Source organism: Phyllobates terribilis, unplaced genomic scaffold (genome assembly GCF_046119375.1).
Source record: "Phyllobates terribilis strain yellow unplaced genomic scaffold, ASM4611937v1 Scaffold_2__4_contigs__length_985480577, whole genome shotgun sequence".
Lineage (NCBI taxonomy): Eukaryota > Metazoa > Chordata > Amphibia > Anura > Dendrobatidae > Phyllobates > Phyllobates terribilis.
The window spans coordinates 605,369,744-605,394,931 of NW_027362762.1; the positions used below are offsets into that span (position 1 = coordinate 605,369,744).

The 25,188-nt window shown below is 45.9% G+C and overlaps 1 protein-coding gene across 1 annotated transcript in view; it reads right to left on the minus strand.

Moving 5' to 3' along the window:
• LOC141252882 (tubby-related protein 1-like) overlaps positions 1-25,188 on the minus strand; it is a 489,319-nt gene that overhangs the window by 185,796 nt on the left and 278,335 nt on the right. The window contains exon 6 of the mRNA XM_073670636.1: positions 22,829-22,927. Coding sequence (XP_073526737.1) covers positions 22,829-22,927 — 99 coding nt within the window. The remainder of the gene's footprint in view (positions 1-22,828; positions 22,928-25,188) is intronic.

Here is a 25,188-nt window from a genome sequence, read left to right on the forward strand (position 1 = left end):
CAAAGAAAAGGCCCACTCCTGAGGCTCTTTGCGCAAAAGTGACATTATGAACCCTACGCGCTGGGATTCATCCCCAGAGGACTTAGGTCTCAAACGAAAATACAATAAGCAAGCATTTTTAAATGAAAAAAATTCTCGGTGTTCACCAAAAAACAAATCCGGCAAACATACCTTAGGCTCCAAGAAATGTGCTCCAGGACAGTTACTCACGTGCTGACGGAGCTCGGCCAAATCCAGAGAGAGTCCCTGCAGGCGATGAGCCAAATCCTGAACCGACACCATGATGGAACAGAAAAATCTTTCCTTAGAGAATTTGCTGGCTGGACTTACTGTTATGTTCTGCTACCAAAGCTAAGGAAAGAGAGGAGATCTGTCCCTACTATGAGACTCAGCTGAATCCCTACGATGTAACAGGGAACCTGATCCTGCGATCAGACCTGCTAAAGTCCTAATCTAGTCTGTACGAAGACCTATAGATGTGGGGAGGGAATCCCTACAAGTACTAAGGACTGGGAGGAATATGGGACACCTCCTAACAGAAATAGTAGAAGACAGACGAACAAACAAAATAGATAGAAGATAGAGGTCCGTAGACCAAGCAAACTAACAGAGTTAGATACAGAGCACAGGCTAGCTAGAAAGTAGATATACAATGGAGTCCAGCAAAGCCAGAAGGGCGGAGCAGGATTAAATAGGCCAACAAGGTTATGTGACCAGCAAAGGAAAAAAAACCTAACTGCAAGGTTCTAACAGCTGCGGCTGCAATGCAGGAATGAAGGTGAGCATTGACCTGGTCAGGCTATCTGACTAAGGCAGATTAAGTAAAATCCGGCAGGGCCTTCATTTCTTGGAGGAGGCTACAGGAAGGCAGTGGGGTGGCCTCCTCTCTCCAATCCGGGTTTTCCAGTGGCTCTTGCCACAGGTCCGTTAAAACCCTGCATTAAGGGTTGGTGGTTTTCAGTGTTGGGACCTGCTAGGAGCATAGCCGGAAAGCTTGGCAGGTCTGTGTGTAGCTGAACCCACGCCTGGGAAGGCTCTGCACTCATCAGGCTCTGAGCGGCCCGGCGCGGCCGTTGCCCACGGCAACCGTTGTTTATGGACTTGGTTAACCCGGCTGCGAACCGGAGGACTGGCTATTTACCTGTGAGTTTGCTGAATAAAAGCTGCTTATGTTAGACTTGCCTGGGTCACTGCCTCAGTTACTGCACGGTGTGAACACCGCCGCCTTACAGCTTGGTGAAGAATGTGGGCATTGTGACTGAGGCATACCCCACCGGTGGCTGCATGACCACAATCTGGCCTGCCACCTTTCAGCCCAAACCCGTGGACAAAATGGAGGAGCTGTTAAGGCAATTGATCCTCACGCAGTAGCAGCAGCAGGAGCTGATCATGCAGCAGCTCACAACTCTGTGGGATACGCCGACGGCACCAGCCCCAGAACGTTGAGAGACCCGGGACAAGGTTCGCTCAGCTTTGAAGAAGATGGGACCAGAGGACGACGTGGAAGCCTTCCTTACCATCTATGAACGCACAGCAGAGCGGGAAAACCTACCAGCCGGCCAGTGGGTGAAAGTGGTGGCTCCATTTTGATCGGTGATGCCCAGAAGGCCTACTTTGACCTTAGTCGTGAGGATGCCCAGGAGGCCCAGAGGCTTAAAGGTGAGATCCTTGCCTGACTTGGGGTCAATACATACGTGAGGGCTCAGCGCGTACTTTCATGGGCCTTTGTGGAGACCCAACCCATTCGGTCTCAGGCTTATGACCTTCTGCGGCTGGTAAAGAGGTGGCTCCAGTCTCAGACTTTGACTTCAGTCCAGATAATGGATAGGGTGGTGGTCGAAAGGCTGGTGAGGACTCTGCCGGCCGCTATCCAACATTAGGTGGGGCAAGGGGACCCCGGCACCCTCAACCAGGTGGTCAGCCTGCTCGAGTGGTACTCGGCCACTAAGGACTTTATACGAGACTCTAACCCTTGGCGGCTGTCACGCCATACACTGCCAACCCAGGAACCGGGAAAGGGGTCACGTCCCACTGCTGAGGACAGTCAGCACCGTACCCGTGCTGAAGGGGTACCCCGGAGTGAGAGTGTCAGGAGACTGGTTCCCTCCCAAACGGTCACAAGAACTAATAGTACCTCCACCATTAGGTGCTGCCGGTGTCAGGGGCCGGGATATGTGGTTGCTAACTGCCCCCTGATTACAGAGCCCATGGACTGCGGGTATAACCGCCGGGTCTCACTGTGCACTCAGACCGTCTGCACTGCGAGTGCCGAAACCCCGGACAGTGAACCTCAACTGTGCCAGGTACTGGTTAATGGGTACCCAATGGAGGCCCTCTTAAACTCGGAGAGCCTAGTGACTTTGGTACATGAGTCACTGGTGGCAGGAGACAACCCCAGTGGACGGACAGTAGGGTTTGTGTGTATCCACAGGGATCTCTGAGAATACCCAACTGCTGAGGTAGTTTTGTCCACGCCATGTGGAGACACGAAACATGTGGTGGGGATGGTAAAAATACTTCCCTATGGGACTGTGTTGGGAAGAGACTTGCCCCTGTTCTGGACTCTGAGGAAAAATAAAAAACACTCTTCCCCCATAAAATTTATTACGGGCGCTGTACCCGAAGAACCCGAGTATGGGTACCTGACATAGGGGTGTCCAACCTAAAGATAGAGTGAGACCCCGATAGGTTTCCCCTAAAGGTGCTGGCAGTAGTGTTGAGCCACCCCCGTAGTGTTCGGTTTCGGTTCGGTTCGTCGAACACCGGGATGTTCGAGGAACTGTTCGTCGAACTGTTCGTCAAACACCGTCGAACACCATTAAAACGAATGAAAGGCAAACAAAAACACATAGAAACACATAGAAAACACCTTCAAAGGTGTGCAAAAGCTGACTAACTGCTCAGAAGACACTCTCTTTAAAAAATCCGGCCGTCAATTCAGCAGCGGCATACACCGGTACCCGACAATTTAGACAAGAAGGAATAGAGCATCACACATTGATTAGATAGATAGAAACATGTCAGTTACATATATAATAAGTACAGTGACAGTGTAGGTTACTGTACTTGTCATTTAGTGTTAAAGGATTTATTTAAAAAAATATTAGTGATTTCATGCACCGTCTCTTTAAAAAAGCCGGCCGGCAATTCAGCAGCGGTACCCGACAATTTATAACAGAAAGAATAGAGCATCACACATAGATTAGATAGATAGAAACATGTCAGTCACATATATAAGAAGTACAGTGACAGTGTTGGTTACTGTACTTGTCATTTAGTGTTAAAGGATTTATTAAAAAAAATATAAGTGTTTTCATGCACCGTCTCTTTAAAAAAGCCAGCCGGCAATTCAGCAGCGGTACCCGACAATTTATAACAGAAAGAATAGAGCATCACACATAGATTAGATAGATAGAAACATGTCAGCCACATTTATAAGAATTACAGTGATAGTGTTGATTACTGTACTTGTCATTTAATGTTAAAATAAAGGATTTATTAAAAAAAAAATTGGCGTGGGGTTCCCCGTAATTTTAGTCTCTAGCAGAGGTTAAGCAGATGGCTGGGGCAGATGTTTGAAGCCTGGGAAGGTGGTAATACCCACGGAGCTTCCCAGGCTACTAATATCAGCACCCAGCTGAATACCTGGCCTTTACTAGCTATTAAAATGTGGGACCCCCCAAAAAATGACGTGGGGTCCCCCCTATTTTAATAGCTAGCAAAGGCTAGGCAGACAGCTGGGGGCTGATATTAATAGCCCAGGAAGGGTGCCATGAATATTGGCCCCCTCGCAGGCTAGAAACACCAGCCGTCAGCCGCCCCAGAAATGGCGCTTCCATAGGATGCTTGCGCTCTGCAGTGTCTCTGAAGGATGACAAGCTGGATGGCAGCATGCTGTCAGTGACGTGCATGAGGTGAGCCGAGTTCATTGGACATGAGCTCACCTCATGCACGTCACTGACAGCGTGGGAGAATTCTCACGCCGAAGCGCTGAGTGCAGGAAAATTTTCCCACGCTGTCAATGACGTGCATGAGGTGAGCTGAGTTCATTGGACATGCACTCGGCTCATCTTTATGCCGTCACAGCCAGACACTGAGGAGCACAAGCATGCCTGCGGTTCTCAGTATCTGCGGCATGGCAAGCTGGATGGCAGCGTTCTGCTGCGGTCCAGCCTGTCATGTGAATTTAGCAGAGCTGAAGCTGTCGTGGGAACCATGGAAAGATAAGGATGACGTTGCTTTATTATTTTACTTCTATTGCAGGAGATCGTTGGCTTCAGCTGGAATGGGCGTGACGGTAAGTATGGTTTCATTTGGAACAATAAAGAATTGTGTCTTTAGTTCAATTAAAGGACTTTATTCTGGGTGTTTGTGTTTTTTTGTAACTTTGACTATGGGGTTAGCAATGGGGGTGTCTTATAGACGCCTCTCCATTACTAACCTGGGCTTGATGTCAGCTGGCGTTATAAGCTGACATCAACCCCTGCCCTATTACCCCATTGCCACCGCTACAGGGCAGTGGGAAGAGCGAGGGTAAGTGCCAAAATTGGCGCATCCTATGGATGCGCCATTTCTGGGGCGGCTGACGGCTGGTGTTTCTAGCCTGGGAGGGGGCCAAAATTCATGGCACCCTTCCTGGGCTATTAATATCAGCCCCCAGCGGTCTGCCTAGCCTTTGCTAGCTATTAAAATAGGGGGGACCCCACGTCATTTTTTTTGGGGTCCCCCATTTTAATAGCTAGTAAAGGCTAGGTATTCAGCTGGGGGCTGAGATTAGTAGCCTGGGAAGCTCCGTGGGTATTACCCCCTTCCCAGGCTTCAAACATCTGCCCCAGCCGTCTGCTTAACCTCTGCTTGAGACTAAAATTACGGGGAACCCCACGCCAATTTTTTTTTAATAAATCCTTTATTTTAACGCTAAATGACAAGTACAGTAATCAACACTATCACTGTACTTAATATATATGTGACTGACATGTTTCTATCTATCTAATCTATGTGTGATGCTCTATTCCTTCTGCTATAAATTGTCGGGTACCGCTGCTGAATTGCCGGCCGGCTTTTTTAAAGAGATGGTGCATGAAAACACTAATATTTTTTTTAATAAATATCTTACACTAAATGACAAGTACAGTAACCAACACTGTCACTGTACTTCTTATCTATGTGACTGACAGGTTTCTCTCTATCTAATCTATGTGTGATACTCTATTCTTTCGGTTCTAAATTGTCGGGTACTGGTGTATGCCGCTGCTGAATTGCCGGCTTTTCATGTTTCACTGTGAGCACTGGTCCCATCGATTTGGGCAATCACTGTAATGCCACAACCACCATGGCTGTGGCATTACAGTGAGTGGCAAACAATCCCTGCATGATTGGTGCTCTAAATAGCGCCAGACATGCAGGACACGCTTTTGGTGCACGAACATTTATCGAACATAACCTCGAACAGCCGAATTTTTTGCAAATCTTTCGGGTTCGTCGAACAACTCGAACACCACCCAAAACAGCTCGAATTTGAGATTAGCGAACAGTTCTAGTCGAACACCGCTCATCTCTAGCTGGCAGGAGAGGTCGAGGAGACCCCATTGATCCCCAAGATGGAAGTGTCCCAGGGCACATTTGGGACAGCTCAGCTACAGCATCCCACCCTGACTCGGGCGCGGGAAAGGATGTTAGAGGTAAATGGCTTAGCTCAACAGCCCGGTGCAGATACTGTGTTTCCACACATGGTGGTCAACTATGAGTTGCTCTATAGGGTAGACAAAATCAGAGACGAGGTCGTAGAACAGTTAGTGGTACCTCAGTCGTATCTTCGGGCGGTTCTGGAGATGGCAAACACACACCTGGTGGGTGGACACTTAGGGGTTAAAAAGATGCACGAGTGTATCTTGCAGCGGTTCTTTTGGCCTGGGATTTACGCAGAGGTCCAGCAGTACTGAGAATACTGCCCCGAATGTCAGTGAACGACGCCCACCGCAAGTTTCCGTAGCCCATTGGTACCCCTGCCAGTGATAGAGATACCTTTTGAACGGATTGCAATGGACTTGGTAGGGCCCATTGTAAAATCCGCTCGTGGCCATCAACATATGCTTGTGGACGTCGACTATGCCACCCGGTACCCAGAGGCTATTCCGCGATTCCACACCTCGGTGAAACTGATTGCCGGGAGCTGTTTGCCATGTTCTGTCACCTTGGGCTACCTAAGGAGATCCTGAAGGATCAAGGGACCCCTTTTATGTCCAAGGTGACAAGGGAACTGTGAAAACTGCTGAAAATAAAACAATTGCGCACCTCGGTGTACCAACCTCAGACCGACGGGCTAGTAGAACGGTTCAATAAAATCCTCAAGTCCCTGTTAAAAAAGGTGGTTTCTGAGGACGGAAGGGATTGGTACATGTTGCTACCCTATTTGATGTTCGCCGTCCGTGAGGTACCCCAGGCTTCCACAGGGTTCTCTCCCTTTGAGTTATTGTACGGCACACACCCTAGGGGTCTGTTGGACGTAGCCAAAGAGACGTGGGAACAAGAGCCGACTCTACATAGGAGAATAATTGAACACATGGTTAGTATGCAGGACCGGATCACGGCGGTCATGCCCATCATGAAAGAACATCTGTTAGATGCCGAGCCAGCACAGAGTCGCACATATAATAAAAGAGCCACTGTCAGGTCTTTTAACAAGGGCGATTGGGTGTTAGTATTTGTACCCACAGCCAAGAGTAAGCTTGTGGCCAAGTGGCAAGGGCCATATGAAGTTCGAGAAAAGGTGCGGGGGGGTAAATTAACGGGTGTATCAGCCCGGAAGGAGGAAACCAGAGCAGCTTTATCATGCAAACCTGCTAAAACCATGGAAAGATCGAGACTGTTTAGTTACAGAGGTCACTTTGGGCATGCCGTCAGAGAGCTCTCTACCTTCAGCCAGGGAAGTGTCCGGGGGAGAGGTCAGGATAAGTGATGATCTCACTAAACAGCAGCGACAGGAGGCTCGCTTGCTGGTGCAGCAGAAAACCAACGTGTTCTCAGAGCTACTGGGTAGGACTACGATTCTCCAGCATGAAATTGTCACCGAACCTGGAGTAAGGGTATGAATGAGACCATTCCGGGTACCCCAGGCCCGGAGGCAAGCCATCACGGCTGAGGTAAAACAAATGCTCCAGTTAGGCGTCATCGAGGAATCACGAAGTGAGTGGGCTAGCCCCATCGTACTGATCCCGAAACCAGATGGATCGTTACGCTTCTGTAACGATTTCCAGAAATTGAATGAAGTGTCGAAGTTGGACCTTTATCCAATGCCCAGGATGGATGAGCTGATTGAGAGACTGGGGCAGACCCAGTACTTTACCACGCTCGATCTCACCAAGGGTTACTGGCAGGTACCTCTCACGAAATCGGCAAAGGAAAAGACGGCCTTCATAAGTCCGGAGGGTCTATATCACTATGTGGTCTTACCTTTTGGGTTACATGGGGCCCCGGCTACATTCCAGAGGCTGATGGACAGTGCTCAAGCCCCATCAGAAGCACGCGTCCGCGTATCTAGATGATATCATCATCTTTAGGACCGTCTGGCATACGCACCTATCCCCGATAAAAGAGATACTGGATTCTCTCAGAGCCGCGGGGTTAACGGCAAACCCAAAAAATGTGCGATAGGGCTAAAGGAAGCACGATATTTGGGGTATGTGATTGGCCGAGGAGTTATCAAGCCCCAAATCAATAAAGTTGAGGCCATTAAAAACTGGCCTAAACCGTCAAGTACAAAGCAGGTGAAGGCGTTCCTTGGCATCCTTGGGTATTACCGTTGGTTTATACCTAATTTTGCTGGGACAACGAAGACCCTGACCGATCTCTTAAAAGGGAAAAAAAATCGGTAATGGTTCGGTAGAACCCTAAGGCAGAAGAAGTGTTTCAGTCCATGAAATCGGCCCTGTGTGGACAGCCGGTCCTCTTCAGCCCCAACTTCAAGGAAACCTTCATTGTACAGACAGATGCCTTGGATGTAGGCCTAGGGGTGGTATTGTCACAAAAAGTGAATGGTGAAGAGCACCCGGTCACCTACTTGAGTAGAAAGCTTACCCCGGCAGAGAAAAACTATAGCGTAGTAGAGAACTAGTGTTTGGCTATTAAGTGGGCCTTGGAATTGCTACGTTATTATTTGCTCAGGCATCAGTTCCGCTTGGTGACGGACCACTCACCCTTGGTATGGATGAGAAATGCTACGGAGAGGAATGCATGAGTCACCAGGTGGTTTCTGTCACTGCAAAATTTCAGTTTCTCTGCAGAACATCGCGCTGGGAAGTCGCAGGCAAACGCGGATGCCCAATCCCAGGAACCCTGTATGGTGACAAATGTTCAACCCCACAAGAGGGTGGGCATATGTGAGGCAGTAACTGGGACATTCTATATCCCCCAGAATGTGTACAGAGACCTATTAAACCCATTGGAATCCATTGCAGTGACAGACACAGCTGCGGCTGCAATGCAGGAATGAAGGTGAGCATTGACCTGGTCAGGTTATCTGGCTAAGACAGATTAAGTAAAACCCGGCAGGGCCTTCATTTCTTGGAGGAGGCTAGAGGAAGGCAGTGGGGCGGCCTCCTCCCTCCAACCCCGGTTTTCCAGTGGCTCTTGCCACAGGTCCTTTAAACACCCTGCATTAAGGATTAGGGGTGTTCAGTGTTGGGACCTGCTAGGAGCATAGCAGGAAAGCTCAGTGGGCCTGTGTGTAGCTGAACCCACGCCTGGGAAGGCTCTGTTGTTATGTTCTGCTACCAAAGCTAAGGAAAGAGAGGAGATCTGTCCCTACTATAGAACTCAGCTGAATCCCTACGATGTAACAGGGAACCTGATCCTGCGATCAGACCTGCTAAAGTCCTAATCTAGTCTGTACGGAGACCTATAGATGTGGGGAGGGAATCCCTACAAGTACTAAGGACTGGGAGGAATATGGGACACCTCCTAACAGAAATAGTAGCAGAAAGACGAACAAACAAAATAGATAGAACATAGAGGTCCGTAGACCAAGCAAACTAACAGAGTTAGATACAGAGCACAGGCTAGCTAGAAAGTAGATATACAATGAAGTCCAGCAAAGCCAGAAGGGCGGAGCAGGATTAAATAGGCCAACAAGGTCATGTGACCAGCAAAGGAAAAAAAACCTAACAGCAAGGTTCTAACAGTACCCCCCCTTCTAAGAGGATCCTCCGGATCCCCTAGGACCAGGCTTATCAGGAAATCTCCTGTGAAACGCTCTGATAAGTCTGGACGCGGAAACATCATCTGACCTCACCCAAGAGTTATCCTCGGGTCCGAAACCTTTCCAGGCCACAAGATACTGCAAACTACCTCTATACCGTCTAGAGTCAAGGATGCGAGAAATTTCATATTCCCCGTCCTCCACCACCGGAGGAACAGAGGCACAGGCGTCACCATCCGACACAACAGCTTTTTTTAACAGAGAGACATGAAAGACCGGATTAATTCTCCAAGAGGTAGGAACCTCCAACCTAACAGCAGATTGGTTGACAACCTGAAGCACCTTAAAGGGCCCTACAAACTTGGGACCCAATTTCTTAGAAGGAATCCTCAACCGCAGATTCCTAGAGGACAATCAAACCATGTCACCAACAGCGAACAAAACCTCCTGTCATTTCCTATCAAAGTAGTCTTTAGATTTTCTGTTGGCCTCATGAAGATTACCACGCACATCCGTCCAAACTCTTTCCAAATCACCGGAAAAATTCTCCTCCTCAGGCACGGCAGATCCCAACTTGGAGAACGACCCAAACGACGGATGTCTCCCAGAACAACAAAAAAAAAGGCGAACAACCAGCAGAAGAAGATGTATGATTGTTCAGAGCAAATTCGGCAAGTGGCAGAAACTCAGACCACCCCTCTTGATTGTCTGCCACAAAACAACGCAAGAACTGCTCAACATCCTGGTTTTTCCTTTCTGTCTGGCCATTAGATTCAGGATGATATCCGGACGAAAACGACAAATGAATTCCCAACCTGTCACAAAAGGCACGCCAAAAACGAGCCACGAACTGAGGACCCCTATCAGAAACAATGTCAGTAGGAACGCCATGAAGTCTGACAATTTCCTTGACAAAGGCCTTAGCGAGAGTTTTAGCGCAGGGCAGTTTGACGAAGGGAACCAAGTGACACATCTTGCTAAAACGGTCCACGACCACCCAGATGACAGTAAAACCCTCAGAGGGGGGAAGGTCAGTTATAAAGTCCATAGCCAAATGTGTCCAGGGAGCACTGGGGACCTCCAAAGGACAAAGCAACCCCGCAGCAGGAGTATGTGAGGACTTAGATCTAGCACATATAGTACATTGGCGTACCCACTTAATGACTTCCTTCTGCCATCCAGGCCACCAAAAACTGCGACCCACCAGTCTCTTGGTCTCAGAGATTCCGGGATGACCTGCCAACCGAGATTCGTGACACTCAACAAACAAATCTCTCCTAAAGGTCCCAGGCACAAACAACCTCCCATGAGGAGTGTTAGATGGGGCATTCTCCTGAGCTTTAAGAATCTCATCTTCCAAAACGGAGTCTAAAGCAGCTATCACAACACCTTCTTGTAAAATGTTTTCCTCTTTCTCAGCACTGACTATGGGAGAAAAACTGCGAGACAAAGCATCCACCTTAACATTCTTAGTACCAGGGATGTAAGTAACGGAGAAATTAAACCGCGAGAAAAACAGTGCCCACCTAGCCTGACGGGCATTCAGGCGCTTGGCAGCATCAAGATATATCAGATTTTTATGATCCGTAAGAACCTGAACGGGAAATTCCGCACCTTCCAAGAAGTGGCGCCAGTGTTCAAATGCGAGTTTAATAGCCAATAATTCCCGATTACCAATATCGTAATTCAATTCAGTCTCCGAAAAATTTTTTGAAAAAAAGGCACAGGGATGTAATCCATCCCCGTTATCCTGAGACAATACTGCGCCAACCCCCACAGAGGAAGCATCAACCTCAACCAAAAACGGCCTAGTAACATCAGGCTGCATAAGGATGGGAGCAGAGGTGAACCTCTCCTTGAGATACACAAAAGCTTCAATGGCCTCAGAAGACCACTGAACCGCATCAGCACCTTTCCTGGTGAGATCAGTCAGAGGTTTGACAATACTAGAAAAATTTTTTATGAATTTTCTATAGTAATTGGCGAAACCCAAAAACCTCTGTATCGATTTCAAACCAATAGGCCTAGGCCATTCCTGCACAGCCTGAACCTTAACCGGATCCATCTCAAAACCTTTGCTGGAGATAATGTAGCCCAAAAAACTAATTCTCTGTACAGCGAACTCACATTTCTCCAGCTTAGCAAAAAGCGAATTGTCCATTAATAACTGTAATACCTCACGCACGCTCCGCCAATGAGACTCCAGATCTGGCGAATAAATCAAAATGTCATCCAAATACACAACCACATTTTTACCAATCAAAGGTCTAAGGATGTCATTAATCAGATTCTGAAAAAATGCAGGAGCATTAGTAAGACCAAAAGGCATAACCAGATTCTCAAAATGACCCACAGGAGTGTTAAAAGCAGTCTTCCATTCATCACCCTCCTTCATGCGCAACAGATTGTATGCCCCCTTAAGGTCAATTTTAGAGAACCACTTGGCCCCCAATAACTGGTTAAACAGATCAGGAATCAATGGCAGTGGGTAAGGATTGCGTACCGTAATTTTGTTAATCTCACGAAAATCCAGACAAGGACGTAAACCGCCGTCCTTTTTTTTTACAAAAAAAAATCCAACCGCCACAGGAGACTTAGAGGGCCTAATGTGACCGGCGGCCAAACTTGTCTGTATGTATTCCTCCAAAGCCTTCCTCTCAGGAATAGTAAGGTTAAATTAACGACTTTTAGGAAGAGTCGCTCCAGGGACAAATTCAATAGAACAATCATAGTCTCTATGGGGAGGCAAAACCTGCGATTCTTTCTCAGAAAAAACTCTCCAAAAATCCTGAATAGGAACAGGCAATTCTCCCCTATCCAAAGCTGCAATACGCCCGTTACAACACTTGTCATAACATTTATGGCTCCAGGATTTAATTTCACTGGTAGACCAATCCAGTACAGGATTGTGAAATTTTAACCAGGGCAAACCCAATATTACTGGAGAAGGCAAGTTATTCAACACTACCAAATCCAATTTCTCATGGTGAACACCATTAATAGTGAGAGGAAATTCACTGACCTTGAGAGTAATATTCTTCAAAGGGGAGCCATCCACAGAAACCACAGCAATGGGGGATGATAAAGGTTCAGGTTTTAAATTGAGTTTTTCCACGAATCCCCCATCAATTACATTCAGTGTAGACCCGCAATCAACAAACACCCGAAATTCCATTAATTTTTCCTGAGCAATCGTGGAAGCAGCTAAAAATATACCCTTGGAATTTAAACAGGCAATACGGGCGTGACTGACCATTTTTTTTTCTTTCTTCATACGAAGCTCACAGCCTTTAATCAAATGACCAGATTTTCCGCAATAGAAACACAAGCCTTCCGAAAAACGACGGTCTTTTTCTTGAGAGCGAGGTGCCACCGATCCAATCTCCATCGGTTCACCACTGTTAGTACACACATTATCATAACCAGAAACTGACATAGCAGAGGATTTGCTCTCATTAACCCTAGCACGCAGTCTTCTATCCACCCGTATAGCTAATTGCATAGCCTGTTGCAAATCCTCAGGTGTAGGATAAGCAATTAGCAGGTCTTTAACCCTTTCACTGAGCCCAGCAAGAAATAGACTTTTCAGAGCAGAATCGTTCCACCCTGTTTGAGTGGACCAACGACGAAAATGAGTACAATATTTTTCTACATTACCTGATCCTTGTTTTAAACGTCTCAACTCAGTCTCAGCTGATGCCACACTGTCAGGATCATCATATAATAGTCCTAAAGCAGAAAAAAAACTATCCACTGATCTGAAGCATGTATCACTAGGTTGCAAAGAAAAGGCCCACTCCTGAGGCTCTTTGCGCAAAAGTGACATTATGAACCCTACGCGCTGGGATTCATCCCCAGAGGACTTGGGTCTTAAACGAAAATACAATAAGCAAGCATTTTTAAATGAAAAAAATTCTCGATGTTCACCAAAAAATAAATCCGGCAAACATACCTTAGGCTCCAAGAAATATGCTCCAGCACAGTTACTCACGTGCTGACGGAGCTCGGCCACTTCCAGAGAGAGTCCCTGCAGGTGTTTAGCCAAATCCTGAACCGACACCATGATGGAACAAAAAAAATCTTTCCTTAGAGAGTTTGCAGGCTGGACTTACTGTTATGTTCTGCTACCAAAGCTAAGGAAAGAGAGGAGATCTGTCCCTACTATAGAACTCAGCTGAATCCCTACGATGTAACAGGGAACCTGATCCTGCGATCAGACCTGCTAAAGTCCTAATCTAGTCTGTACGGAGACCTATAGATGTGGGGAGGGAATCCCTACAAGTACTAAGGACTGGGAGGAATATGGGACACCTCCTAACAGAAATAGTAGCAGAAAGACGAACAAACAAAATAGATAGAACATAGAGGTCCGTAGACCAAGCAAACTAACAGAGTTAGATACAGAGCACAGGCTAGCTAGAAAGTAGATATACAATGAAGTCCAGCAAAGCCAGAAGGGCGGAGCAGGATTAAATAGGCCAACAAGGTCATGTGACCAGCAAAGGAAAAAAAACCTAACAGCAAGTTTCTAACATCTGTACCCATCAGGCTCTGAGCGGCACGGCGCGGCCATTGCCCACGGCAACCATTGTTTATGGACTTGTGTTAACTAGTGTTGAGCCACCCCCGTAGTGTTCGGGTTTGGTTTGGTTCGTCGAACACCGGGATGTTCGAGGAACTGTTCGTCGAACACCTTAGAACACCGTCGAACACCGTTAAAATCAATGGCAGGCAAACAAAAACACATAGAAACACATAGAAAACACCTTCAAAGCTGTCCAAAAGCTGACAAACTGCTCAGAAGACACTCTCTTTAAAAAAGCCGGCCGGCAATTCAGCAGCGGCATACACCGGTACCCGACAATTTATAACAGAAAGAATAAAGCATCACACATAGATTAGATAGATAGAAACATGTCAGTCACATATATAATAAGTACAGTGATAGTGTTGATTACTGTACTTGTCATTTAGTGTTAAAATAAAGGATTTATTAAAAAAAAAATTGGCGTGGAGTTCCCCGTAATTTTAGTCTCTAGCGGAGGTTATGTTATGTTCTGCTACGGAGCTCGGTCACCTCCAGAGAGAGTCCCTGCAGGCGATGAGCCAAATCCTGAACCGACACCATGATGGAACAGAAAAATCTTTCCTTAGAGAATTTGCAGGCTGGACTTACTGTTATGTTCTGCTACCAGAGCTAAGGAAAGAGAGGAGATCTGTCCCTACGATAGAACTCAGCTTGGTCCCTACGATGTAACAGGGGACCTGATCCTGCGATCAGACCTGCTAAAGTCCTAAGCTAGTCTGTACGGAGACCTATAGATGTGGGGAAGGAATCCCTACAAGTACTAAGGACTGGGAGGAAAATGGGACACCTCCTAACAGAAATAGTAGCAGACAGACGAACAAACAAAATATAAAGAACACAGAGGTCCGTAGACCAAGCAAACTAACAGAGTAGATACAGAGCACAGGCTAGCTAGAAAGTAGTTATACAATGAAGTCCAGCAAAGCCAGAAGGGCGGAGCAGGATTAAATAGGCCAACAAGGTCATGTGACCAGCAAAGGAAAAAACCTAAGAGCAAGGTTCTAACAGTACCCCCCCTTCTAAGAGGATCCTCCGGATCCCCTAGGACCAGGCTTATCAGGAAATCTCCTGTGAAACGCTCTGATAAGTCTGGACGCGGAAACATCATCCGACCTCACCCAAGAGTTATCCTCGGGTCCGAAACCTTTCCAGTCCACAAGATACTGCAAACTACCTCTATACCGTCTAGAGTTAAGGATGCGAGAAATTTCATATTTCCCGTCCTCCACCACCGGAGGAACAGAGGCAGAGGAGTCACAATCCGATACAACCGCTTTTTTCAACAGAGAGATATGAAATACCGGATTAATTCTCCAGGAGGTAGGAACCTCCAACCTAACAGCAGATTGGTTGACAACCTCAAGCACCTTAAAGGGCCCTACAAACTTGGGACCCAATTTCTTAGAAGGAATCCTCAACCGCAGATTCCTAGAGGACAACCAAACCATGTCACCAACAGCGAACAAAACCTCCTGTCGTTTCCTATCAAAGTAGTCTTTACATTTTCTGTTGGCCTCCTGAAGATTACCACGCACATCCGTCCAAACTCTCTCTAAATCACCGGAAAAATTCTCCTCCTCAGGCACGGCAGATCCCAACTTGGAGAACGACCCAAACGACGGATGTCTCCCAGAACAACAAAAAAAAGGCGAACAACCAGCAGAAGAAGATGTATGGTTGTTAAGAGCAAATTCAGCAAGTGGCAGAAACTCAGACCACCCCTCTTGATTGTCTGCCACAAAACAACGCAAGAACTGCTCAACATCCTGGTTTTTCCTTTCTGTCTGGCCATTAGATTCAGGATGATATCCGGACGAGAACGACAAATGAACTCCCAACCTGTCACAAAAGGCACGCCAAAAACGAGCCACAAACTGAGGACCCCTATCAGAAACAATGTCAGTAGGAACGCCATGAAGTCTGACAATTTCCTTGACAAAGGCCTTAGCAAGAGTTTTAGCGCAGGGCAGTTTGACGAAGGGAACCAAGTGACACATCTTGCTAAAACGGTCCACGACCACCCAGATGACAGTAAAACCCTCAGAGGGGGGAAGGTCAGTTATAAAGTCCATAGCCAAATGTGTCCAAGGAGCACTGGGAACCTCCAAAGGACAAAGCAACCCCGCAGCAGGAGTATGTGAGGACTTAGATCTAGCACATATAGTACATTGACGCACCCACTTAATGACTTCCTTCTGCCATCCAGGCCACCAAAAACTGCGACCCACCAGTCTCTTGGTCTCAGAGATTCCGGGATGACCTGCCAACCGAGATTCGTGACACTCAACAAACAAATCTCTCCTAAAGGTCCCAGGCACAAACAACCTCCCATGAGGAGTGTTAGATGGGGCATTCTCCTGTGCTTTAAGAATCTCATCTTCCAAAACGGAGTCCAAAGCAGCTATCACAACACCTTCTTGTAAAATGTTCTCCTCTTTCTCAGCACCGACTATGGGAGAAAAACTGCGAGACAAGGCATCCGCCTTAACATTCTTAGTACCAGGGATGTAAGTAACGGAGAAAATAAACCGCGAGAAAAACAGTGCCCACCTAGCCTGACGGGCATTCAGGTGCTTGGCAGCATCAAGATATATCAGATTTTTATGATCCGTAAGAACCTGAACGGGAAATTCCGCACCTTCCAAGAAGTGGCGCCAGTGTTCAAATGCGAGTTTAATAGCCAATAATTCCCGATTACCAATATCGTAATTCAGTTCAGTCTCCGAAATTTTTTTTGAAAAATAGGCACAGGGATGTAATCCATCCCCGTTATCCTGAGACAATACTGCGCCAACCCCCACAGAGGAAGCATCAACCTCAACCAAAAACGGCTTAGTCACATCAGGCTGCATAAGGATGGGAGCAGAGGTGAACCTCTCCTTGAGATACACAAAAGCTTCAATGGCCTCAGAAGACCACTGAACCGCATCAGCACCTTTCCTGGTGAAATCGGTCAGAGGTTTGACAATACTAGAAAAATTTTTTATGAATTTTCTGTAATAATTGGCGAAACCTAAAAACCTCTGTATCGATTTCAAACCAATAGGCCTAGGCCATTCCTGTACAGCTTGAACTTTAACCGGGTCCATCTCAAAACCTTCGCTGGAGATAATGTAACCCAAAAAACTAATTCTCTATACAGCGAACTCACATTTCTCCAGCTTAGCAAAAAGCGAATTGTCCATTAATAACTGTAATACCTCACGCACGCTCCGCCAATGAGAATCCAGATCTGGCGAATAAATCAAAATGTCATCCAAATACACAACCACATTTTTGCCGATCAAAGGTCTAAGGATGTCATTAATAAGATTCTGCAAAAATGCAGGAGCATTAGTAAGACCAAAAGGCATAACCAAATTCTCAAAATGACCCACAGGAGTGTTAAAAGCAGTCTTCCATTCGTCACCCTCCTTCATGCGCAACAGATTGTATGCCCCCTTAAGGTCAATTTTAGAGAACCACTTGGCCCCCATTAACTGGTTAAACAGATCAGGAATCAATGGCAGTGGGTAAGGATTACGTACAGTAATTTTGTTAATCTCACGAAAATCCAGACAAGGACGTAAACCGCCGTCCTTTTTTTTTACAAAAAAAAATCCAACCGCCACAGGAGACTTAGAGGGCCTAATGTGACCAGCGGCCAAACTTGTCTGTATGTATTCCTCCAAAGCCTTCCTCTCAGGAATAGTAAGGTTAAATAAACGACTTTTAGGAAGAGTCGCTCCAGGGACAAATTCAATAGAACAATCATAGTCTCTATGGGGAGGCAAAACCTGCGATTCCTTCTCAGAAAAAACTCTCCAAAAATCCTGAATAGGAACTGGCAATTCTCCCCTATCCAAAGCTGCAATACGCCCGTTACAACACTTGTCATAACATTTATGGCTCCAGGATTTAATTTCACTGGTAGACCAATCCAGTACAGGATTGTGAAATTTTAACCAGGGCAATCCCAATATTACTGGAGAAGGCAAGTTATTCAAAACTACCAAATCCAATTTCTCATGGTGAACACCATTAATAGTGAGAGGAAATTCACAGACCTTGAGAGTAATATTCTTCAAAGGGGAACCATCCACAGAAACCACAGCAATGGGGGATGATAAAGGTTCGGGTTTTAAATTGAGTCTTTCCAAGAATCTCCCATCAATTACATTCAGAGTAGACCCACAATCAACAAACACCCGAAATTCCATTAATTTTTCCTGAGCAATCGTGGAAGCAGCTAAAAATATACCCTTGGAATTTAAACAGGCAATACGGGCATGACTGACCATTTTTTTTTCTTTCTTCATACGAAGCTCACAGCCTTTAATCAAATTACCAGATTTTCCGCAATAGAAACACAAGCCTTCAGAAAATCTACGGTCTTTTTCTTGAGAGCGAGGTGCCACTGATCCAATCTCCATCGGTTCACCACTGTTAGTACACACATTCTCATAACCAGAAACTGACATAGCAGAGGATTTGCTCTCATTAACCCTTGCACGCAGTCTCCTATCCACCCGTATAGCTAATTGCATAGCCTGTTGCAAATCTTCAGGTGTAGGATAAGCAATTAGCAGGTCTTTAACCCTTTCATTGAGCCCAGCAAGAAATAGACTTTTCAGAGCAGAATCGTTCCACCCTGTTTGAGTAGACCAACGACGGAAATGAGTACAATATTTTTCCACATTACCTGATCCCTGTCTCAAACGTCTTAACTCAGTCTCAGCTGATGCGACACGGTCAGAATCATCATATAATAGCCCCAAAGCAGAAAAAAAACTATCCACTGATCTGAAGCATGTATCACTAGGCTGCAAAGAAAAGGCCCACTCCTGAGGCTCTTCGCGCAAAAGTGACATTATGAACCCTATGCGCTGGGATTCATCCCCAGAGGACTTGGGTCTCAAACGAAAATACAATAAGCAAGCATTTTTAAATGAAAAAAATTCTCGGTGTTCACCAAAAAATAAATCCGGCAAACATACCTTAGGCTCCAAGAAATGTGCTCCAGGACAGTTACTCACGTGCTGACGGAGCTCGGTCACCTCCAGAGAGAGTCCCTGCAGGCGATGAGCCAAATCCTGAACCGACACCATGATGGAACAGAAAAATCTTTCCTTAGAGAATTTGCAGTCTGGACTTACTGTTATGTTCTGCTACCAGAGCTAAGGAAAGAGAGGAGATCTGTCCCTATGATAGAACTCAGCTTGATCCCTACGATGTAACAGGGGACCTGATCCTGCGATCAGACCTGCTAAAGTCCTAAGCTAGTCTGTACGGAGACCTATAGATGTGGGGAAGGAATCCCTACAAGTACTAAGGACTGGGAGGAAAATGGGACACCTCCTAACAGAAATAGTAGCAGACAGACGAACAAACAAAATATAAAGAACACAGAGGTCCGTAGACCAAGCAAACTAACAGAGTAGATACAGAGCACAGGCTAGCTAGAAAGTAGTTATACAATGAAGTCCAGCAAAGCCAGAAGGGCGGAGCAGGATTAAATAGGCCAACAAAGTCATGTGACCAGCAAAGGAAAAAACCTAAGAGCAAGGTTCTAACAGGTTAAGCAGACGGCTGGGGCAGATGTTTCAAGCCTGGGAAGGGGGTAATACCCACATAGCTTCCCAGGCTACTAATATCAGCCCCCAGCTGAATACCTAGCCTTTACTAGCTATTAAAATGGGGGACCCCAAAAAAATTTCGTGGGGTCCCCCCTATTTTAATAGCTAGCAAAGGCTAGGCAGACAGCTGGGGGCTGATATTAATAGCCCAGGAAGGGTGCCATGAATATTGGCCCCCTCCCAGGCTATAAACACCAGCCGTCAGCCGCCCCAGAATTGGCGCATCCATAGGATGTGCCAATTCTGGCACTTAGCCTCGCTTTTCCCACTGCCCTGTAGCGGTGGTAGTGGGGTAATAGGGTTGGGGTTGATGTCAGCTTATAATGCCAGCTGACATCAAGCCCAGGTTAGTAATGGAGAGGCGTCTATAAGACACCCCCATTACTAACCCCATAGTCAAAGTTACAAAAAAACACAAACACCAGAATAAAGTCCTTTAATTGAAATAAAGACACAATTCTTTATTGTTCTAAATTAAACCATACTTACCATCACGCCCATTCCAGCTGAAGCCAACAATCTCCTGCAATAAAAGTAAAATAATAAAGCAACATCATCCTTACCTTTCCATGGTTCCCACGACGGCTTCAGCTCTGCTACATTCACATGACAGGCTGGACCGCAGCAGTTATCGAACATAACCTCGAATAGCCGAATTTTTTGCAAATCGTTCGGGTTCGTCGAACAACTCGAACACCGCCCAAAACAGCTCGAATTTGAGATTGGCGAACAGTTCTAGTCGAACACCTCTCATCTCCAGTGTTAACCCGGCTGCGAACCAGATGACTGGCTACTTACCTGTGAGTTTGCTGAATAAAAGCTGCTTATGTTGGACTTGCCTGGGTCACTGCCTCAGTTACTGCATGGTGTGAACACCGCCGCCTTACAATATATATGTTGTGTAATACCTATACTAACTATAAAGAAGCAAATCTCTCCCTGCCACAGCAGCACCTCTCCCTACTCTGCCTGATTCTGGGGTACACTGTGACGAGCGTATCAGCGCCAGGTCTTAGAGACCTGATGATGCTGTGCGGCCAGCCAATCACTGTAATGCCCACAACCAACATGGCTAAGGCATTACAGTGCATGGCAGGCAATCACTGCATGTTCATTTGTTCTCTAAAGTGCACCAAATATACAGGGAGGAGAACCAAGTTCCCGCCCGAGCAACCTGGAAATACTCGCTGAGCGCAGAAGTTGTCTAGCACAGTGATGCTTGGGCAAGTACCGAGCAGTGGCAAGCACGTTTGCTCATCACTACTAAAGAGCTCTTCCCTGGCTAGCAATATCATCCTCTAGTGGTTGGCTTTCCCTCTACTGGTTATGAAAATGATGCGGAAGCCTATGCCATTTTTTTAATTTAGTTCTTCATTTTATTTTATAAACTCACCTTCAGTATGTTAATTTCGGTAGTGGAGACGCTAGCCTCCATTGCAAATTTTGACCGATTCAAATATCATTACATGTGGTGGATACACCTGTACTGACAAAACAAGTGCAGCAGTAGGAGTAATGGGATTAGGGTTAATGGGATTTACCAAGACACCAAGCCCTAGCTTTAGCAATGAAGAGGTGTCAGCCATACACCCTTATTACTCAACCTGTAAGTAAAGAGTTAAATAAACACACACACCCAGAATAAAACTAACACACCCTTTAATCATTTAAATTGACCCAATATACTCACTCCAGGTCTGATGGTAATCCAAGGGTTTAAGTGATGTCCCGCTTTTCTTATTTTCAAATACCTTTACTTAGCTGCAAAAAGCATTTAATGCTATATAAAAACGGTTAAAAAAATGTAAGCAAAAAACGCTTGCAAAAATGCACGTTTTTCCACAGCAAGAGATGCTGAAACCTTGTAGAAATTTCTGCAATCAAATACTGAGCATGCACAAATAGCCTTAAAGCAATGTCCCATGTTTCTTTTTTCAAATATCTTTCTTTAGCTCCACAAAGCAAATATTGCTTTTCAAAAATGGTTAAATAAACGCCTAAGGCGAACACATTGAGTATTTGATTGCATTAATTTCTGCAAGGTTTCTGCATCTCTTTGGTGCATTTTTACATGCGTTTTTAACTTGTTTTTGTAAAGCAATGAATTTTTTTGCAGCTAAATAAAGATATTTGAAAAAAGAAACGTGGGACATCACTTTAAGGCTGTGTACGCATGTTGAGTATTTGATTGCGGAAATTTCTGCAAGGTTTCTGCACCTCTTGGCAGCAAAAATGCTGTGGAAAGATACACATTTTTAGTGCGTTTTTGCATGCATTTACATGCGTTTAAACATTTTTGTACAGCAATGATTACTTTTTGGAGCTAAATAAAGATATTTTAAAAAAGAAACGTACTCCGGTGACCTCAATCCCGGCAGCTCAGCACTATACACTGCAGGAGCGATTATGAGACAGGTCCCATCTAACGATGTGGCTGTTCTATTAATGAGATCTGCATAGGACATTCGGGATTATGGCAGATAGTTGAGGATTATGGTGGTTTATTATTTTTTTCTTCATTACAGGTGACATGGGCATTAGGTGTAGATGAGAATAATATTTTTTTTATTTTTATTTGAATATTTTTATCAATTTTAACATTCTTTTTACTTTCAGCACAGGCGCCAGCTGATGAGAAACTTTTGCTTCCATCCAGCAGCGCCTGCTCTCGCTGTTAACAGTGACAGCAGGCGTCGGCTGATAGGTGTAGTAGTCTCATCAGCCGGTGGATGTGGTAGGCTTTTTACCGCGGGTCACTGTCACAGCTGTGGGATCATGCTGACATCTGCCAGCGAGATACCCCACTGCTCTGACTCTCGGTAAGTGCTGGTCAGAGCCCGTATTTCCCGCGCTGTCACACAGATGACAGCACGGGAAACACCCGAACCCAAACAGTAACAAGGACTGCCTGAGGAAGTCCATGTTCGAAGTCCATGCCCGAACAGTAGATGTTCTGTATGGACCCCAAGATTTACTGCTCGGCTTCGCCCATCTCTACTGATAAAATTTTAGCCCTCCGAACTTCCTAACAAAAAAAAAAAAGTTCTTTCAGAAATGATGCTGATGTGAAGTAGACATGTGGCAAATGTTAATTATTATCTATTTTGTGTTGTATAAATATCTAATTTTTTTTATACTTTCATAAATAAACATATATCATATCAATCTAAATTTACCACTAATTTGAAGTACAACGTGTCACAAAAAAGCAATCTCAGAATCACTGGGATATGCTGAAGTGTTCCAGAGTTGCTACCATATAAAGTGACACTGATCAGAATAGAAAAAAAGTGGTACATACAGCATATTAGCAGGGGTGCCGGGTATCGGACAGTGGACGATTAGACACTGATGATCTATCCTAAGAATAGTTAATCAATGATAAAGTAGTGGACAACCCCTTTAAGCAGTGAAGTCTAATTTACTCACATTTCGTGGATGGATTGGTACTCTTTCACAGTCTTCATCCATTCCTGGTATAAGCACTGTCATCCTCCGAGGACCTTTAAATCCCAAGACATTTGTTTCCTATACCGGTGTACAATAATTTACAATCAATTTTTAATTGAACCTTTTTCTATAATTACAACATTGTATTATGTTAAAAATTACACAAAACACATCTAGAAACAATGAGCTTATGTTTTAAATGCTGAATAAATTATTATATTTTAGCAGGAAATGCTATTAAAATAATTAAAAACCTTCCTAATATTTGTCTACAAGTTTATATTATTTTGCTCTACAATACATTAAAAGAGTACACAAAAATAGTACTAAAATATCTCCAAAAACTACTGAAGTCACTACAAAAATAATTCCAAAAATAATTATATTGCAAAACGTGCACTATATGGACAAAAGCTTTGGGAATGCTACATATTACTAGTGTTGAGCCACCCCCGTAGTGTTCGAGTTCGGTTCGGTTCGTTGAACACCCGTGTGTTCGCCGAACTGTTCGTCGAACTGTTCGTCGAACACCTTCGAACACCGTTAAAACCAATGGCAGGCAAACAAAAACACATAGAAACACATAGAAAACACCTTCAAAGGTGTCCAAAAGCTGACAAACTGCTCAGAAGACACAACTAACACATGGAAAAGTGACAAGTACATATAGTCATGCGAAAAGAAAAGAGGTGGAGGAGTAAAAGGAGGGGGAGACACAGATATAGGCATGTCATGCCCTTCTAAAATCCAAAAAGTGAGAAGCCGACACGTTCAGTCCGCTCCTGCCCGTGCCACATCCGTGTCGCCGGGTTTGTGCCAGAGCCGCGGTGAACCCTGACGGCCAGCCCCCCTCTCCCAATACTGGTGCCTGTCCGCTGGTGGGTCGAGCGAGCCCCCCTGTGGTGGAGGCAGCTCTAAGCTTTTTAATTTAAATTGACTCTCTAATTTGAATGAATACACTTTAAATCCATTTACAAGGATCTATTGGAGGGCAAGTCTCATGCCAGCAGCCGCGTAATTCCAGCTCCAGTAGCGTCCACTAAAGCTGATGCAGTTAAAAAGCTTTTATAAGGATCGAGCTCGGCTGTCCACCGCAAGGCATCCTACTGCCAGTCCCAGCCCCTATGCCTTGGGGTGCCTCCTGATGCTCTTCACTGAGTATCCCGTGGTCCCGAAGCATTTCCTTTGAAAAAATTAAGTGTCCAAACTACAGGTGGTGTAGCTTGCTTAACAGCCGGGATAATCCGCTGAGTAGCAGACACTGCTACTAGGCACAAAGTATTTCCTGGGCTAGATGCAGTTAAAAATTTGTAATTAGATACTCTCGTTGGATGCTGAGAAAGCATTCCATAGAGTCTCCTGGCACGCCATATATGATTCTCTTAAAAAGCTTGGGGTAGGGGTCTAGGGGACCCTTTTATAGCCAAAATCACGGCCCTGTATCACAATACGTCACCTAGGCTGAAGATAAATGGAAATGTAGCACCCTGAGGGCTCGGTTGCTACAGAGGTATTGCACCTCACCCAGAGGTGTGATATCTCACTCTCAGGTAAGGATGGAGTGTGGATCAGGACCCGACACCTGCATGCATTACACCACATTGCCGTGGGGCAGGGCGACCAATATGCCTCTGAGATGGGCACGACAGTCCCTGTCCCTGGGTGGAGTGGGGGGAGGGAACACTGAGGAAGGGGAACCCTGTAGTGCAGGAGCAGGGAGGAAGCAGTTCCTGGGTGCATTGAGAAGGGAGTATAAAAGGTGGGCACCATCTTAGTTCAGTGCAGAGAAGTCTGAGCAGAAGTGGCAGGGAGCAGGGGCTCTGCATGAGCTCTGCTCCGGAGGCGGGCCTAGTAACAGAGGCCCAGGCCTGGAAGAGGGAGAAGGAAGGAAGTGGAGCGGAGAAGGCTCCAGGAACGATAAATGAAGGGATCCCAGGGGTGCGGACGGGCGAGTCGCCACCGCACGCCCGAATCCACCTGCGTGGAGGGGTCAGGCCAAAGGGGGAGACCGGTCCCCGAAACTAGTGGAGGCAGGAAACGACCCTCAGCTAGAAACCGGAGGCTGTGACATTTTATGTGGCGCAGCCCCTCGCTACACCCGCTAGGAAGGCACCACATAGGGTCAGGGAAACTGGCGCCAAGTTTACCAGGAGGAGGCACGAGGAAGCCGGACAGAAGGGTTGGTAAGAAAGGCGAGACAAAGGACACACAAAGGGGGTCCTGTGAACCGCTCCAAAGTTATCTGGGAGTTGTCTGAGCCCCTCACCTGGTGAGCACAGTACGACGTGGGCAGCCGTTACCTGCAGACGTGGTCTGGATAATAAGAACTGTGATTAAAG